The 18,667-nt window shown below is 48.3% G+C and overlaps 1 protein-coding gene across 1 annotated transcript in view; it reads left to right on the top strand.

Moving 5' to 3' along the window:
* Positions 1 to 776: 776 nt before the first annotated feature.
* The window catches only part of luzp2 (leucine zipper protein 2), a 146,399-nt gene continuing 128,508 nt past the window's right edge, over positions 777 to 18,667 (top strand). Inside the window, exon 1 of the mRNA XM_015338685.2 lies at positions 777 to 999. Within this exon, the coding sequence (XP_015194171.1) occupies positions 938 to 999 (62 nt within the window). The 5' untranslated portion in view covers positions 777 to 937. The remainder of the gene's footprint in view (positions 1,000 to 18,667) is intronic.

Raw genomic sequence — 18,667 nt, forward strand, 5'->3', positions numbered from 1 at the left:
CATTTTCCATGCGGATGCCTTTAATTAGAGCAAACGAGATGGGTGAACACGGATGGAAAACGAGAGCCGGCGCATTCCTGGACAATAGACCCAAACTCCATTAAACTGGTAATGCAAGTCATTTATCATGCCTTAATTATCTGCAGCCTCGCGCGCGGCAGCCCTAACAGCTCCACGCAATTTGCAAGGGGGGGGGGGGCATTTGCGAGTTTGGACATCTTTTCTTGTGAATTTGACACACGTCACGACGGTGTCTTACAGTATCTCGCTCCCGTGTGACATTCATACCGCCATTAAATAAACTGTACATCGCACATTCCCCTCCTCTGTATTGTCATCTCTGAGTATCAAATACAGACGTCTACCGCATGTCTGTTGAAACTGGAAACGTGTTCAAACGCGATTGAATTAACTGGAACTGTCTGCTGTTCGTATAAAATTGAGGTCCTCGCTCTTGTGCCAAATACAATCTGAATGGAATGAACAGGGTGTTCATTTGGGGGTATTTCATTGAGCTCTGCGTTTCCATGAATATACCTCTATCCACATAACACACTTCCCTTTCTGCCACTTCAACTGGTCGTAATAACAACTCCCATGCCATATGAAGGGGTACGCTGCCTGCCGCGATCGCAAACATTTGGGAAGGCAGCTCTCACACTGGCTACACGGGCAGTGACATCATTGCTCAATCTCAAATCACTCTCTGAGCTTTTATTCTCTCTCCCCCCCCCCTCCCCGGCTCCGTCGGTCTGTCCGTCTTCCCCAGATGGAATTTATTTAAAAACGAGGACAACCGTCTCTCCCGCGGAAGAAGGCGCCGTGTGTGCTCGTGTGTGCCGGTGTGTGTGTGTGCCGGCGCCGGCGGAGTGAGAGAGCCGAGCAGGAGAGCGAGAGGGGTAGCAGGCGAAGGAGAGAGAGAGAGCGAAACAAAGCTATGAAATTCATCTGTGCGGTTTGCCTGCTGCTACTATTTCCAGCTCTGAGCCTCAATACTAGGTGAGTCCAAAAAAAAAACCCAACAACATTTATTTATCCTCTCGCTCCTCCGAATGGTACTGGGGGGATGTCACCTCAGCCGTGTTAAATGTTACAAAGACTTTTGTTTGCCTAGACTTGCGTCCATCTACTGTAGGAAGATACAGCCCCGCACTTGATCTGATACAAAGGCAGGTTATCGGCTCCTGTTTCTGGCTCGCTTTGAAAAGAGGCTTTGCTCTTAATCCTGAACTTTTTTTTTCTGTCAATTTGGGAACGTGCCTATACCCCCCTCCTCCCTTTTGCCCCCTCTTATCAGTCTGCAACCGAGTTTTTAAACGTATAGGCGATCGCAGAGTCCCTTGACGGGAACCTAAGCGAGCAGGTCCAGACTCCTCTATGAAGTGCAGCATTACTTAAGGGAGTTTTTTTTTTCCTGTTGTTGTTGTTGTTGTTGCTCTTGTGCCTGTTTGCTATGCTGGGATGGTTATCAAGGGGGTGACGCTCTGCCGGACTGCGTACAAAGCGAGACAGAGAGGCAAAGGCGATTTCTTTACCCCCGTGAGCAGAAGCCGCCGACTGACTGCTCCGGGACCGTGCTGCCTGCTGCTAGAGAGCGCAATGAAATTCCTGGAAGTGTAGAGTCGTGCCAGGCATCGTTATCTGGGTTATATCGATACGGTTGCTGTTGTCTTCGGTGATGCCGGTTATTCTGTGTGCTGTGCTTGTTGCGGTTGGCTGAAAACGCAGATCTTACCGTGATCAAAAGCCCGATATTATACGATTATGCAGAACGCGGATTTTTATCAGGACCTGACTCAGATACAGGTAGGTTTTTGCAGCGGGATCAATTTCCTTTCCCTTCCTCAAAGCTCCTACCAGTGCAAGATTAGTTCTTTAAATTTTCCATGCATCTGTGCTGTATTTCACCCACCACATTAAAAACACAAAGCTGCGTGTGTTGGGAATTCTGTACAAAGAAGGAAAGGACTCTGGCTATTTGAATGATTGAGATGCAGCAGGGTTATCTGAAGAAGTTCCTACACTGTGCGAGAAGCTCTTCCCATTTCTCCCCTGTCTAGGAATATAATTCAGGAATCTTTGCATTAGAATTTCATAGCCCTTTTCTGAGGGAGAAAAAACAACCGACCTAATGTCATTATAACTTTTGGAATAAAACATAAAGCCAAGGAGCAGGACTGTTCGGTGCTTCGTTTGGGCCAGTGGAACTAACATACTGTAGCTCAGTTACTTCTGGTGGAATTGTCTTTGTGTCCAGAGGCAAATTGCACAGCCTTCATAATAAACCCAGAATGATAAACAGAGAGATGATGGCTTGGTATCTGATTGTGTGTGAAATGCAGACAACCTGAATCTCAATCCAATCAAATCAGTCTTGAGTTCTGTGGTCGTGGAGGATTTCAAGGATGTAGTCAAGACATCGTTGCGCTTCTGCAAATTGAGCATTTTTTCCATCTTTAGGCGGAAGCAAAGCAGATTGGACAAACAGCTGCAAAGTAGGAAACATCTCTAAAATATATTTAGAAGTAAAGCTGTATGAGCTGCCTGAGCAAATGTAGACAGTGTTGACCATAGTTCTACTACTGCCTGCTCTGGACTGGCTTAGTATTTATTTTAGGGTAGCTGGCAGTAATACAGTACGATGACAACACTTCCTGCCAGAAACAATTAAAATATTAACCAAAGTACCAAATTCACCTCTTAACAATCCCATACATGATTTTCTAGTACCATTTTGCACTAGATGTCAGCAATAACACTGCAATATCTCAATAACACATGACTAATGACTGAAACACAAGGCTCGTAGTGCGTTTTTCATGATCAGATACCTACTGATGTCATCAGCGTGGAGGTACAGTAGATGAAACTCCCTCCCAGATTGTGAAATATGTCATTTAAGTGACCTGATTGATTGGAAAATCATTCTTCCTTTAAGACTGATAGCCTGTATTGATTTGTATATTGTGTACGCCTTCCTGTCTACAAACGGTAATGTGGCCCATTAGGAGACAATCCAATATTTTGGTATATGGTCGTTTCTGTGTGGCTCAGTCCGCCTGAAAACGTTCGCGGAGGTCTGAGAATGAGGCATCTCGAGACAGTGTGAGCAGCATCAGGGCTGTTGTACAGTGGCAGGGAGCCCACAGTCTCTCCCATGGCCTAGACGAGCAGGCATGGGCGAAACGGTTCAAGACACATGTACAGTAGCTGTCCTCCTCGCCAGCAAACACTGTGGCGAAGTTTTTTTGGGAAAAAAAAATAGAGATCAGTTTTGGGATGGTCGCTAACAGAAACCAAAACGAGCCGTGTGTCCCTGGACAAACATCTCAGGATGGGATAAACAAACGGAAAAAGTCCTGCTCCCACTCCCTGTTTTCAATGGGTAGGACAGCGGTGGTAAATATCAGTATAACGCAGATAGTCTCAAAAATGAAAAATGTTGGTAAAGAGGAGAAGGGGGCTAGTTCTGTTGGTCTCGGGGCCCGAGAGCAGGCTGTCCTCACAGGTGTGACATGTGGCTTTCTCCCAGCCCTGAGGGAGGCGCTGAAGTCTTTGCTGCTTCGCTTTTCTCTGTGTGACCCTTCACAGCGCTCAAACTGAACACATCTGCTATGTTGATTAGAGATTCCTTCGAGGCGTCAGGTGGTGGGGAGGGGAGGGGTTGAGGGGGCTGCCATCAAGCATGTTCGCGCAGGAAGTCCGCTATACAGTGTCGAAGCACAGGCTGGAAGTTCGACAGCTTGCAGGGCAGCTTTGCCAGAATGCCTCCCAGACGATATCGGTAGAACAATAAACATAGATCAATATGCATTATGCCACTGTGTTCATATTAGTACTGATGTCTTGTTTCTGGCATGCACTGTCATAATGGGAGTGATAGGAGTTTAAATAATAAATAAATGTCGCTTAATCGAAGCTGGAGCTACCCAGGGAAATGAGATTCATTGAGCGCCTGGTTTGAAATGACCTTGCGCGTGGACACTGGGGCCGTGTCTCTCTGGTCCTAGGTAGGATTCCCGCCCGGGTGCCTTGTGTGTGTGTGTGGAGTCTGCACGTCCTCACCGGGTCTACCTGTCTTGTTGTTGTTGTTGTGTGTGTGTGTGCCCCTGTGATAGACTGGTGTCCGGTCCAGGGCATGGTCACACCTGGGGGCTCTGTGCTTGCAAGCCAGGCTCTGATTCGCCCTGGCCCTCTCCGACAATGTGATTAGAGGAAAAGGACAGATAGAAACATTTGCAGTTTGAAAAAACAGAAACATACAAATTAAACACCCCACCCCCAGGACGTGAATAGTCTTATCTGTGCTCGTACACAGTTTTGGCATCAGCGGATGTTGTAGCCGCAATAATTCTGTAGTGCCACGGGCATCTTGGATTTCTGAGAAAGCAGCGTTTCAAAGCAGAGTTGTTTGAAGAGCCCACAAAGCCGGTCACTCGTGAATCCATGTTTCCCGGCCATCTCTCTGCTGGACGCCGTTGGCCGGCACCTGAGGACAAAAGCACCTGGGGGCTTTCTTGAGCAGGAGGCAGTGCAAGGACATTGGAAACCCAGCAAGGCTACACGAGGCAGGAGACATTGTATCCCACCCTGCTGGTCTGATTGCTAGCAGTTCCCCGGAGGAACCCAGAGAAACATGCAGTGCACTGCGCACCCCACTAGCACTCTCATGCCTGCTGCTCTATTGTGTGGGGAGGGGGGACTCTGTGCACAATCACAGTGACTGCCTGGTCCAACGATCACATGGTTTTCTGGGGGTGCCACAGGGTGGCCATGCAAAAGTTCCCCCTTAACTCAACTGGCACTAATCTCTCCCCCCACTCCAATCTACTGGTGCAGAATGGCTGTCACTTGCCCAGGTGGGGGTACTGCACTGCAGGGGGGGGGAGAGAGTTGGAACCCTTACGATGAAAAGCGCTATATAATGACAACGAGGGATTATTTTTCTTGTGAGATATAGTACTGGAGAACTACGGCGGCAGCCGAACTAAACAGTGTTTTCGTGTAAAAACAGATGTACATCTTCGTTATTCCCAATCACCCATAGTGTAAGCCTACAAGTCGGCTGTGTGGTCCGGCGGTTTTTTTTTAAAAAAAACCTACGCTTTATATCCCGCTGATTGTTTCCGTGGGTCAGAAACACGTGGAAATGTATCGCGGGCGGCTGTGCTCCGGCCACACCCAAGAACACGTGGCAGAGGCGGAAGTCAAGGAAGTTGAGAGCCGCCGATTAAATCCTGTTGCACAAGATAGCCGTGGTTGTAGCAGAACTAATAAGTAGTTGATGAACGTTTTTAAGAACCGACAGCTACGACAAAGCAAACGCCAAATTCATGACCGTGCAAAGAGCAGCCAGAGGTGAGATATTTTTGTCACGATGCTTGCAGAGAATACTAAACTTCTTTATAATAACCGCAGCAAGTGTGCTAGCCCGTTGTTTTTTTAAATCCATAATGTCTAATGGTTTCTAATTAGTCCCTCGTGGCCCACACTGCCCTCTAAACGTGGAGAGCCTAAATGTTAAAGTCATAAATGTTAAAGTGTAGACGAAAGACGATGGAATTTGAAAAGTCAAACAAACACCACGGTCCGGGATGAGGGTGGGATATGTGCTTGCTAATTTTAGGACCCCTTTTCTTTTTTGTTTATTAAATTCCCAAGACAAAGGCTGAAAGAAGAAAGGCACACTCTCTCCACCATGATCATCCATCCCTGTGCATCACTGCTTTGGAGCTTAGGGTGCACCAGAAGAGGGCGCCCTTATCAAAAATCCGATCGGTAAAGTCCACACACACACGCAGGTTGAAGTTTTCAAGTCGCACATGTACACGACTACAGCAGGGAGCTGTGGGCTATTCTGAGATCTAAAGTTTCTCTACTCTTCACATGATCTCACAACGGCGACAGCCCGGGTTACCAGGCATGTGCTATTACCAGGGTTTCGTGCTGGCCTGAATAAAAAAACAAACAAATCCCGCTATCGGGCAGCCGCACACTTCCTGACGAGATTCCAGTTGGTTTACGCAGTTATTTTTATCTCCGTGCGTGCTTAAGCCGGCTCTGCGCGTCTCTGACTCTTCTGAATGACACCAAGTGCGACTCGTGGTTTTTGGTTGATATCTCCTGCATTTGCAAGACCATCTGCCGCGATCAGTTCCTGCTTAGGCTGCCGTTCGAATACACGGAGACGAGATATCAATTTCCCGGCTTTGGCTCCGAGTTCATCAGAGACGGGCGTGCAGTACTTCTCAGGCTTTATGAGTGACGCAGGGCTCTAGCTAAGGCATGAGAAGCAGTCATGACTCCTGTAAAGATATCCGCAAGGTGTTTATCTTATCAGCTAGTCTTGTTACTTTGTATACTGTATGCTTATGCATCCCCCCCACCAGCCACTCTAATATAATTCTTACAGAAGCGATTACACCTGATATATTCAGGCAGGTCAAAGTTTTCTTTTTCGGTCTCCTGTTAATTCTTGTACAGCACAAGGGGCCTCCTGGGCTGTCACATAACAAAACAAGCCTTCCTCTCCCTGCTCAGCAGGGAGCTTGAGAAACGACACCTTTCTCAGCGGTAGTGCTGCTGGTTGGCGAGGAGGCTGGATTGCCGTTTACAAGACCACGGGCTGCAGATGTGTGTGTGTGGGGGGGAAACAGGCCTTTTGTGTTGGTGCGCAAGGTTTGAACGCTTAAAACAAAAATTGACTTTAACCAAAACCTCCGTAGACAAATGGTTGATGCCCAAAAACAAGCCAATGATGTGAAAAGAAACGCAAAATTTCGGCTGTGGAGCCTTCTTTGGGTGTGAAGAAGAAGGCTCCACAGCTGAAACGTCGTGTCTTTTCTTCCCTTTTCAGCAGGGAATAGACCTGTACTTGTTCCTTTGCAGCCTGCGCACATGGACGCAGCTCCCTGCTTGAACTACTGTAGCTTCGAATGATGTCAATGTCCGATCTGCAGCACCAGTAACGCTGCAGTCCCTTCCACTGCTGTGAGTAGTCCTCTCACTCAGCTGCTCCCACTGTTGTGCCTGCTACTCCGTACAGATGAGTACGGAGTAGCAGATGAGTACGAGCCATAACCTGAGGGCCTATTTCTCATTCTCTGCTTCTTGAAATGAAATAGCCCACAGCATTCAAATAGAACTGACGGGGGTGTGGGTTCGAGTCCCTGCTGCAGACCCTGCTTCTGCTGTGCCTTGAGTGAGGGTCTCTACCCCAGCTGCTCCAGTCCTCCCAGCCGTAGGATGGGGGACCTGGGGGGTTCTTATTGTCAATAATCTTTGTTTTTGTTTTTTTCTGAGACGAATAATTTCTTGCCTAAACTAAACTCTGTTTTGTGATTATTGTGCGTTGCCACAGTACGCGGGCTCCTCAACACCCTAGAATCTACTTGCACCCACTCCAATTCCAGAAACAGGGTTTAAAACCCCCCAGTGTGTTGTGTATGTTGTGATATGTATTCGCCTTAGTAATTTGCACTATCTGCACTTTGCACTATGTGTATCCTGTCTACAATGTCTGTGTCAGTGTCCTGTCTGTATTTGCACCGTGGACCAGGAGGAACAATATTGTGTTATACTTGTATATGGCTGGAATGACAAATAAACGTGAACTTGAACTTGAGGAAGGGGTATTTAAGGAGGGGCAGTTTTTTCACAGTGCTGCCCTACGGAGGCAGTGTTTCCCAGCCTTTTCCATCACGCAACAGACTTTCTGTTCAGGCCTTTCGTCTCCACCGCCTCGAGCACATTCCTGCCTTTTTAACTCTTTACGCCTCGCGTGTTCTGTTTCTACAAAAGGTAGGCAGTGGTCATGAGGAACAGCTAAAGGTTTATCGCACGCTGGAAGGTAAAGGAAAGAGCCGCAACGTTTCGGCTGTGGAGTCTTCTTCAGGCGTGAGGTCGAGAGGGGAGTCAGCTGGTGGTAAAGCAGGGGAGAACAACAGACAAGGTAGTTCAGAGGAGGAGCATGGGAGAGAAGTGGGAAGGCGACACCTGCAAATGGAGAGAGAGAATTCAAAGGAGAGTAGTCTGTCATTGAGAAAAGGCGGAAGGTGTAATCCTGTTCTCAGGATCATTTTGGTTCCGGATACATTTCTGCTCTAGGAGTTCAGAAACTGCCCTCTGAGGATGCAGCTGGAGAGATCACTGTGGTCATAAAAATAATAATAATAATTGCTTACACTTATATAGCGCTTTTCTGGACACTCCACTCAGAGCTCTTTACAGGTAATGGGGTCTCCCCTCCACCACCACCAATGTGCAGCCCCACCTGGATGATGCGACGGCAGCCATAGTGCGCCAGAACGCTCACCACACATCAGCTATTAGTGGGGAGGAGAGCAGAGAGTAATGAAGCCAGTTCAGAGATGGGGGTTATTAGGAGGCCATGATTGATTAAGGCCAATGGGAAATTTGGCCAGGACGCCGGGGTTACACCCCTACTCTTTTCGAGAAACGCCCTGGGATTTTTAATGACCACAGAGAGTCAGGACCTCGGTTTTACGTCTCATCCGAAGGACGGCACCTGTTTACAGTATAGTGTCCCCATCACTATACTGTAATGGTCATGGTCAAGTTTGGCCATGGTCGTGCTGTACTGTATATTGTAGGGCGCTGTTCGCACCTGGCTAGCTGGGAGATGGACTCTGGCCAGCGTCCGCCTTGCCTCTGACGTCTAATGAGATTGCTCGCTGCAAATCTTCCCTTCCTCCTCTCTGCAGCCCAGCTTCAGAGTTCATAGGCTTTTTACTGGCAGGACTGTCAAGTCCCATCAGGCCATGTCAGGGTTAATCTAAGCTCGCCTCATAGTGCATAGTAGCCTAATCCTGGCAGAAACTGATGATGGCCAGACGAGCCAAGCCGATCTCGAGGGGTTTTGTGTTTTATGTGTCTGTCTGGCTTTAAGAACGTAACCTGCACTGCCTACGATTCCCACATGGAGAGTGTGGCCTCTGTATTGTGTGCACACAGAACATTATGCTTTAATTACTCCACCAAACTAGTATATGTACTGTATAGTAGTTGAAGTAGGGAGCTGTGTCAGCATGCGTAGGCTGCAAAGGAACAGGTAAAGGGTTTATTCCCTGCTGAAAAGAAAAGAAAGGAAACAGTGTTTCGGCTGTGGAGCCTTCTTCAGGTGTGAGCTACTTGAACTTCTTCAACCCGTTTCTGCTGCGGCCAACTATGCCTTCCGCTAAATCTTTTTCTCCATCTCTTTGCCATTCCGTCTCTCACTAAACGGGCATTCCGTCTCTTCGATCAGCTGCTGACTCTCCCCTCTCTCCCTCACACCTGAAGGAGGCTCCACAGCTAGAATGTTGTGTCTCTTTAGTTAAGCAAATCACGTGGGCTACTCCGATCTTGGAAGGTCTTCATATTTGTGTTAAAAAATTCTCTCTCCATTATTTAATTGGAACAATTTTGGACCGGTCAATTGAACCGATGTTGTAATGGTGACCTGTAAATCCTGCTGGGCTGGGGCAGTTCAGGACCAGGGCTGGACATCCCATAATACAACATGAGGCGCTGACTAGGGTAAAGCTTTAGAACCGGAGGTTGCAGAGGACTTTGGCATTGTCCACGCCTCCTCATGAGGGAACTAAGTTTCTTTTTGTGATTAATGCTGAGGTTGCTGCTCTGTAGCAGTGAAAATCCCTCCTTGCTTAATTATCCGAGCAGCATGAACTCTTGTTTACTCCTGCCACATTTACAGCATGTCACTGCGATGAACCATTTGGTCTGGAAAAACATTGATCAGTCGCCTGGCTAATGCAATTCATTTTGGTGCAAAAATAGCACTACTTTCTTACACCAGTGTGCAGGAACTGCAGGAGAAAATGTGCTATCTACCTGACCTGCATGCATAGTAATGTCTTAATGCGCTTCAAACTGGGTTATTGTTTCCATCTGTCTGTCTGCTATGGAATGTAGGGATGCCTTCCTAATTAATGGAATGGGAGTTTTAATAATAATAGCTGTCTGCACCTGCTGAGTGTGAAATCAAGATTTTATTGCGAGGATACAGCGTGCTTCCCTAGGGAGGGAAACGGTTTTACGTATTGCATGAACCCAGCGGAAGTCCCGGAACACATTCATGTATATTTGAACAACATTTTGTCTCTGAAAGAAACCTGAAACGGGGGAAGACAAATTGATGTTTAGGGCAGCTGCTGCTTAATAAGTGCTGACAGTACAAAGATCTATGGAGTGAGAAACAGCAAAAGGCCTGCTAAGGTACATTTTGCTGACATATCATCCTGTGAAGACATTAAATATGTGTGCGAAATGTAACATGCCTTCAGGTCTAGGTTGTGATTTTCCATCTTGAAATGTGGTGTGCAACATGGATCGTAAAAGCACAGTTCTGTCCCCAAACACTCCCACATTCATTGCATTCCCAGGACAAGGAGCTCTTTGTGAATGAGGCTAGGCATTGGCATACTTGCCAAAGCAGAAAGGATCGAGGCTTTGTCTTATTCCTGTTGTGTTGGTCTCTAGTTCTCCCAGGTTGAGGGCGAGCGATGGGATCCAAGCGGGAACGTTCCGATATTCCCGACAGGAAGTGAAGCACAGCTGTCACAGGATGCTGACTTGGAGTGCAGAGCTTGGCATTGGAGAGGAAATGGAGGGGCTGAAGGGGCAGAAGAGAGTGAAGTTGGGGGGTTGTGCGAATCGGGGTGCACGAAAACTGTGCAAGAAAATCCTGTAGCACGCACCTCCTGTCCTGCCAATCGAGACATTGCATCTGTGTGCAGTGTGATCATAGAGGAAAGCCATCATCCAGGTGGTGATGGATCTCCATTACCTACTGTATAAAGCACTAATTAAGTATGAGGATTATTATTATTAATATACAATGCTGTACAAAGGTCTTAGACATTTTCTGTTTTACTTTCAATCAGGTTTTCTTGTTAATGCAGAAATGGAATTCTGTAATAATAATCCTCTAGTGAATCTTTATCCTAACAGTTAATCCCGAGAGATCTGTTGAAACTGGCCCTTTAGTTTTACAGATATGTAGACAGGAACATGTGGTGTTAATGGCGAGGAACAATGTCAATTAATGGAGCTTTTTAAAAAGGTTCAGGAGGAGGTCATACCTTACCCTCACCCACTTGCATCTGCATGCATACAAACTGCACGTCTCTAACTTCCTGGTACAGCATGTGCATTCCATGTCTCTCGTGCTCAAGATGGGTGGACAGTGGCCAGGATTGGCACAAAACGAGTTAGATCTGTAAATAAATTCAAATCACACCACGATTCTGCCTGGGCTTGTCTGAACTCCTGAAACTCTTGGTGGGGAAGGTAAGGGCCCCTATGTTGGCTGTCGTGCTTTTCCTACCTGGAGTTCTTATGAGCATGATTTTTGAAGAGTCTAACATGAATTGATTTGCGTTATTTAATAATGCCAAATGACAGGCTTTTTCTGTCACTCACACCAAGCTCTATTAATAGCAAAGTTTCTCTAACCATTGAAAACAGTAGTGGAGTGAAGGTACATTAACTTCTCATTGTGTCTAATTCCTTTGTATGACATGAAACTGTCACAATTATTTATTTGCTAAAGCCTTCCCTGGCACACGCCCTTGGGTGATTAATTGCCCGTAGTTAACAAGCCAGTGTAACGGCACAAGGCAGGGTTGTATAGTCCTGCTCCCGCAGGGCTGGTCAGCGTGTCTGTGGGCTGTCCACTCCTGCTCCTGCAGGGCCGGTCAGTGTGTCTGCAGGCTGTCCAGTCCCTGGTCCTGCAGGGCCGGTCAGCGTGTCTGCAGGCTGTCCAGTCCCTGGTCCTGCAGGGCCGGTCAGCGTGTCTGCAGGCTGTCCAGTCCCTGGTCCTGCAGGGCCGGTCAGCGTGTCTGCAGGCTGTCCAGTCCCTGGTCCTGCAGGGCCGGTCAGCGTGTCTGCAGGCTGTCCAGTCCCTGGTCCTGCAGGGCCGGTCAGCGTGTCTGCAGGCTGTCCAGTCCCTGGTCCTGCAGGGCCGGTCAGCGTGTCTGCAGGCTGTCCACTCCTGCTCCTGCAGGGCCGGTCAGCGTGTCTGCAGGCTGTCCACTCCTGCTCCTGCAGGGCCGGTCAGCGTGTCTGCAGGCTGTCCACTCCTGCTCCTGCAGGGCCGGTCAGCGTGTCTGCAGGCTGTCCACTCCTGCTCCTGCAGGGCCGGTCAGCGTGTCTGCAGGCTGTCCACTCCTGCTCCTGCAGGGCCGGTCAGCGTGTCTGCGGGCTGTCCACTCCTGCTCCTGCAGGGCCGGTCAGCGTGTCTGCGGGCTGTCCACTCCTGCTCCTGCAGGGCCGGTCAGCGTGTCTGCGGGCTGTCCACTCCTGCTCCTGCAGGGCCGGTCAGCGTGTCTGCGGGCTGTCCACTCCTGCTCCTGCAGGGCCGGTCAGCGTGTCTGCGGGCTGTCCAGTCCCTGGTCCTGCAGGGCCGGTCAGCGTGTCTGCGGGCTGTCCAGTCCCTGGTCCTGCAGGGCCGGTCAGCGTGTCTGCAGGCTGTCCACTACTGGTCCTGCAGGGCCGGTCAGCGTGTCTGCGGGCTGTCCAGTCCCTGGTCCTGCAGGGCCGGTCAGCGTGTCTGCGGGCTGTCCAGTCCCTGGTACTGCAGGGCTGTCCACTCCTGCTCCCGCAGGGCTGGTCAGCGTGTCTGCGGGCTGTCCACTCCTGCTCCTGCAGGGCTGGTCAGTGTGTCTACAGGTTGTCCAGCCCCTGGTCCCACAGGCCTGGTCAGTGTGTCTGCAGGTATGCTCTTTAAAGCAGGAGTAACTGAGAGAAGCTGTAAAACTGGTCCAGTTAAGCCAACAATGAGCAACAATGATCTGGCCTGTGAAGAGTTGGAAAGAAAACCCTGCCGAGACACTGGTGCTCCAGCAATCCAGGTGTGCCGATAAAGCATCTACCGTGTCACAATCCGAAGTCAGAGGGAATACTGGCAAGCGAGTATTTTTACTCCTCTCTATTCTTCCACGGAGCAGTAATTAAAATACACCGCCTGCGATTGCAGCCCGTGAAGACGCGCTTCTCTCCGAGTTGTGCCTTTTCCTGCGTTGGCATTCTGGACGCGGCTCTGTCCTCTGACAGGTTGCAGGAGCAGCGAGTCCTGCTTCCTGCTGGCCAGGGCCTGGGCGCAGTTCCACAGGAAGGAAACTTCCTGCGTGCCACAGCTCCCCTTTCCATTATCGTTGTAGTAGTCACCGGGAGAGAGCAGATGCTTCGAACAAAGTAACAGATGGTCCTCCTTTCCTTTTTTTTTCCTTCCTCCCTCTCTCTTTTTTTTCCCCACTCAATAATATATATCCTGGGCCAACGTAAAGTGCAGTGTGCATTTGTTTAAAAACAGGATTTGGGTAAAGCCTTGCGGAGCAGCGCAGGTACTGTCGGGCACAGACGGGGCCCGTCTTGATGAATCTGTTAATCATGACTCCCTCTTGGAAACACCTCATCAGGTATTGGCAAGATGGGCTGAAGTGTGGCTCTGCTCCAGCTCAAAATAATCTAACATCCTGGCATTCTCCCGTCTCCTGCGTAGCAGTTTTTAATATCAGAATAATACTCCCTGCAAACTTATTTAGCACAGGGGGGAGAACCTGTTTTTTTTAAGTGTTCTTTGAGTTTTTTACAACCTGCTGTAAGATTTTGATTAAATTCGTTTGGAGGCCACAGATGGGAGCTTTGTTTTACATAAGACAAAAAAAAAAGGTTTAGGAGTGTTTCCAGTAGAAATGTTTTGCTCTGGAAGGGTTGGGGTTTGTGAGAATCCAGTGCTACAGCTGAACGGTAGAGTTTCTCAGCACTTGCTTTGTCTGGAATGGCGATTTGCACACGGAGCTGCCTGGATGGTATTGGTGCCCTGGTTGACGGTGCTCTTTTTATGGTAGGATTTGTACTTCTTTTAAAGATCACATGCAATTTGAGGATAATATAATTGGCAATTAGGAAGCTGACAAAAAAAAGAGATAGTTTGAATGGCATCCAGGATTTCTACTGTACCCGGTCACTAATGGTGCAAGCCGACAGCCTGTCTAAAGACCTTATCTAACAGCACGCTCCCCTTTGGATAAACGATGCAAAATAAAGAATATACAGTACATGTGACGGTTAGAACCACAGTCTTGCATGACAGAGCTATACAATTAAATTGCGGCGTTTTGCAGAAGGTATAAGCACGATGTACAAGTGTTGGCTTCACAAGCAATGGCTGTGCACTGATATCCAGAAACGGGAACGTCAAGTGACTGATCTCCAGGAGTCTCCCCTAGAGCGATTGCCAATCTAATGCCAATAAACCAGGCCCATCGTTAGTGAGGAGAATCGCTTGAAGGTAATTGTGTTCCCGCTGTCAGGGAACCTTTTTCAAGGTAAAAAAGACCCGTCTTGGAGTTCTCCCTGGCCGCTTGTAAGGATTTACACACCTGATCGAGAGGAAGGAAGAAGGCTTTCTGAAAGACAGCTGGAAGGCTGTCCTTGCTTTTGTTTGTTTTTTTATTTCCGTGCTAATTTGCAATTTCATAAATCCGTAGCACCTGGCCGTCGGAAGGAAATTCCATTTCTCTGCGGATATTGCACGTCATTGCCTTTATCGGCCTGATTTACAGTCTAATTTCACAGGGGTCCCCTCTCTTTGCTTTGAGGAGAGGTGGGTGTAGAGCATGCTGGGTGTCTTGCTTTTAATGTGGAATTATTTGACAGCACTCGCCGGTTCCTGCAATAGAAGGCAATGAAATAGCAGAGTGCTGAGAGAGAGAGAGCTAATCCAAGCTTTCAGTAGCACTTTATTAACCAGTCTGTCACTGGGGTGTATCAAGAGTAAAGTTAATTTGCACACATAACTCAGCAACGACATTTCTCACAGCCTCCAATTTTGGAGTTTGCAACAAAATTTCTTTAGACGAGACAAACTGCTGTATGTGCAGGTATCGTGCTCACTTTTCCCTCCTCGCCCCCTGCTCATCGGCTCGCTGTTCCTCATCACGGTGGGATGCGGAGGGGGGTCCCGAGTTCTTCAGCCTGACGGACCAAACTTTGCTTCCCCCAGCCCTGCCAGTCTGTGCCAAACCTGCCGCTACCAGCAGCCATATCACTCTGCAGCTCCCAGCTGGCAGCCCCACTGCAGCTCAGCAGTGTGAGCCTGGTCAGTACCTGGATGGGAGACTCCTGGGAAAGCTGAGGCTGCTGCTGGAAGAGGTGTTAGTGGGGCCAGTAGGGGGCGCTCACCCTGGGGTCTGTGTGGATCCTAATGCCCCAGTATAGTGACGGGGACGCTACACTGTAAACAGGCTCCGTCCTTTGGATGAGACGACCAGAAAGTCAGGACCTCAGTTTTGCATTAAAAATCCCATGGCATGTCTTGAAAAGAGTAGGGGTGTTACTCCGGCGTCCTGGCCAAATTTTCCCCTGGCCTTTACCAGTCGTGGCCTCCTTACTGTACCTTCCAGGTTTGTCTGCATGATATACACTATAGGTGTTGGACTACCGACAGCTCCTGGTTTGGAGTGAGACAGTGATAAATCTGATGATGAAATGGCTTCATCACTCTGCTCTCCTCCTCACTGAGAGCTGGTGTGTGGTGAGCGTACTTGTGCACTATGGTTGCCGTAGCATCATCTAGGTGGGGCTGCACACTGGTGGTTGTGGAGGGGATCCCCATTACCTGTAAAGCGCTTTGAGTGGAGTGTCTAGAAAAGCACTATATACTGTAAGTGTAAGCAATTATTATTATTATTATAATTGTCTCTCGCCGAGCCATCTACCACAGGGCGTGCATGAAGCTTTTGAGATGACAATCCGAATCGAGAGGCTTCTAGAAGCTGTGCGCCATTCGTGCACAGATCGGGGAAGAAGGGCTCAATACGACAAGAATATTAGCTTTTAAGGGGATTCCAGTAATTACAACGTTGGTACAAGGAAAACGTAAAGATAAGAAGAGCACACAGATGGGGGGGGTTATTGATTGTTCTCGTCAGTGGGTGAATTTAATTACTGTTGTTTTCTGTGACATTAAGATGGACGTCCCTGCTGCTTCTGCACTTTCAAATCGAGAGTTGTGTGTTGGCTGTCACACACAGAAGAGGGCTGCAGCGCTGTTTCGAGCAATTATGAAGCCCTCTCGCAGTATGGCCGGCAGCTTCCTCTCCTGCACAGCTCGCCATCCTTCACTTTCATCCCTGCTACATCTGAGAGGAGCTCCAATAGGTATCATTAAGTAAAAGCACAGATTACAGACATGTCTGATGAAAGGTTGTTTTTACATGATTATCTGACTTTCAGGATGGCCCTAATTGCCTTTCCTTCTCAGAATTACAAAATGAAAGCAAGGCTGTTTTGGTCAAATATAATTTATTTAGGGTCTGCCCTATTCTGTTCTCTTATTTTGCTGTGAAGGTTTTGGCTAACCTTATTTGTTGGCATGTAATTGCAATCAGGATTGTTTTGTACCTCGGCGCTACAAATCACAGCGGAGAAGCCGAGACTTCTCTGAATAATGGACCCTTTCAGGAAGACTGCAGACTGCACAAAGACCGCTGTGGTGTAATGATGAGGTGACGCACACAAGGAACGATTCATCCCATAGCAATGATGTACAGTATAATTTCCTGTCTCGTACCTGTGTAGCTCTCATGAAAGGATAAAGCTACAGTACATTGCTTGGCATTGTGATGGGATACCTTGAGCCTTATTTCTACCTGCTGAGCTAGTTTTGCCATGTTTCTGACTTGATTTCTCTCTCTTGCTTCCTGCACTCCGTTCTGCCACAGCTAACTTCCGTGAAAGGGACACGCCAGTGATCACTGTGCAGTGTCAGCCCTGCCTTCAATAATTCTTCATTTTCACTTTCGTAAACACTAATGTCAGATGCGTTGTCAACTGCTGGCAACTGCAAAACGTGAAGCTGCTTGTTTTCTTCTCCCCATAGGTAAATGGTTGTAGTTACAGTCCCTTCTATTTCCTTGTGCACCCAGGAGAAGCAGTCCACCAAAGCACTAATTAGCTCCCAGCATCTGTTCAAAATAAATAATGCAAGATTTGCATGGAGTGCATGGGTGTTTGGGAAGAAAAATTCAAATCTCTCCTAAAACGCACAAAGCCTTCGGGATTGGGAAGTGGCGTGCTCTCCGGCTGTGATGTTGACTTTTATTTAGAATCCACAATGGGTGCCTTCAGATCTCTCTTTTCGCTCACCTGAGCGTCTCTCCTAATAACTCCCAGTTTGGAAAGCGGGGACCAGCTGGTCCAGGGACGAAGTCTTTTTGAAGAGGAGTGCCATTGATCACTGGTCCTCTCTGGCGCGCCGGCCTGTGCCGTCCTCTGATATCCCCCTCTCTGACAGCTGGAAGCATGCCTGGCTCGTGCGCGGGGCCTTCTTGAGTGATGGCTGATAGTGATAGCCTTCCTCAGAGAGACCCCAGCGTTTGTGTGCTAACCCCAGCCTCTGTGTTCTCCCCTTGCTGTCTAAATCTCCTTTAAAACATCACGCTAATAATAGAGTGCTTCATTCCACCACAGAGGGAGCTGGATTAGGGATAATTATGAGTACACACAGGGCTTTGGTGAAATGCTGTTTTCGGTCTTTTTTTTTTCTCCTTTTCGAGCTTAAAAAAGAAACAGTCATTTGTTTTTGTGGATTTATAAAGGCGGATTCTGGATTTAGAAGCACTTCCTACATTTCCCGGTTTAGCAGCACAGACCTTTTTCACAGCGTATGTGACTTCGGTCGCACATCGCACATGGAAATAACCTGTATTTTGGGACTTTTTTTGAGGGGGAAATTACACTTAGAGGTGTTTTACTAGACCAGGTGTTCTTAACTACACAAAATCAAACAGGAGCCTCACTCTTTCTCTTTTTCCTCCCTCTTTCCGTGAGGCACAGCTCAGAACCCCCCACAACGCATGTTATCATCGCATTAGATGGGTAACTAGATCTTTTTCTTCATCCATAAACAAATGCATTTGATGAATGGTGAGGGAAAGGGTTTTTAAGACTGCCTGTAGCAATACCTATCTTCTTGGTTCCTTCGTGTGTGTGTGAGGTGGAGAGGTCATCATTGTGATCCTCTTTCGCCAGGGCTGTTTAAAGAAGGGAGCCTTTAAAGGACATTACCTTGTAGAAGGGGCACGCGCTCGAAAAAAGCACTGTAAAAAAAAAAAAATGCATTGCTAAATTAAATGACTTGCAGGCCTTCTGACAGAATCAACGCATGAGGCACGTGTGGTTGACTCCACACTGTCGGGATGACCGGCTGATCCAGCGCCAGAGGAAAAGAGGTCCCAGCTCTGGGCTCACCTCCGCACGGCTTACGAGTTCCAGTTCCTCCTTGCGCTCCGTCCCGCGGGCGAGATGTAAGACCAGGGTCCGGCAGAAACTAATCTGGCAGCTGCCGATGGGATAGCTTGGCCGTCTCCAGGATTAGGGATGTGGCCGCTGCAGGAAGCGAAGAGCAGTCGACGGGCGGACGTCGGTGAAAACGAAATGGCGATCGAGTTGATAAAGTTCGCGCAGATAATGGGTAAACATGTTGTGTCTATTTAAGACCTAAAAGCATCCTTATCATCCTCCCCAGGAGCGTTTGGGCTTTGTTTAAAATTACATGATACAGCACAGGGGTCCATCTGTCACAGTGGCTTCTGCTGAATGGTGGGGGGAGATTTGGAGTTAATGGATGTGCAGAGACACT

The sequence above is a fragment of the Lepisosteus oculatus genome, chromosome 21, assembly GCF_040954835.1.
Source record: "Lepisosteus oculatus isolate fLepOcu1 chromosome 21, fLepOcu1.hap2, whole genome shotgun sequence".
Taxonomy (NCBI): domain Eukaryota; kingdom Metazoa; phylum Chordata; class Actinopteri; order Semionotiformes; family Lepisosteidae; genus Lepisosteus; species Lepisosteus oculatus.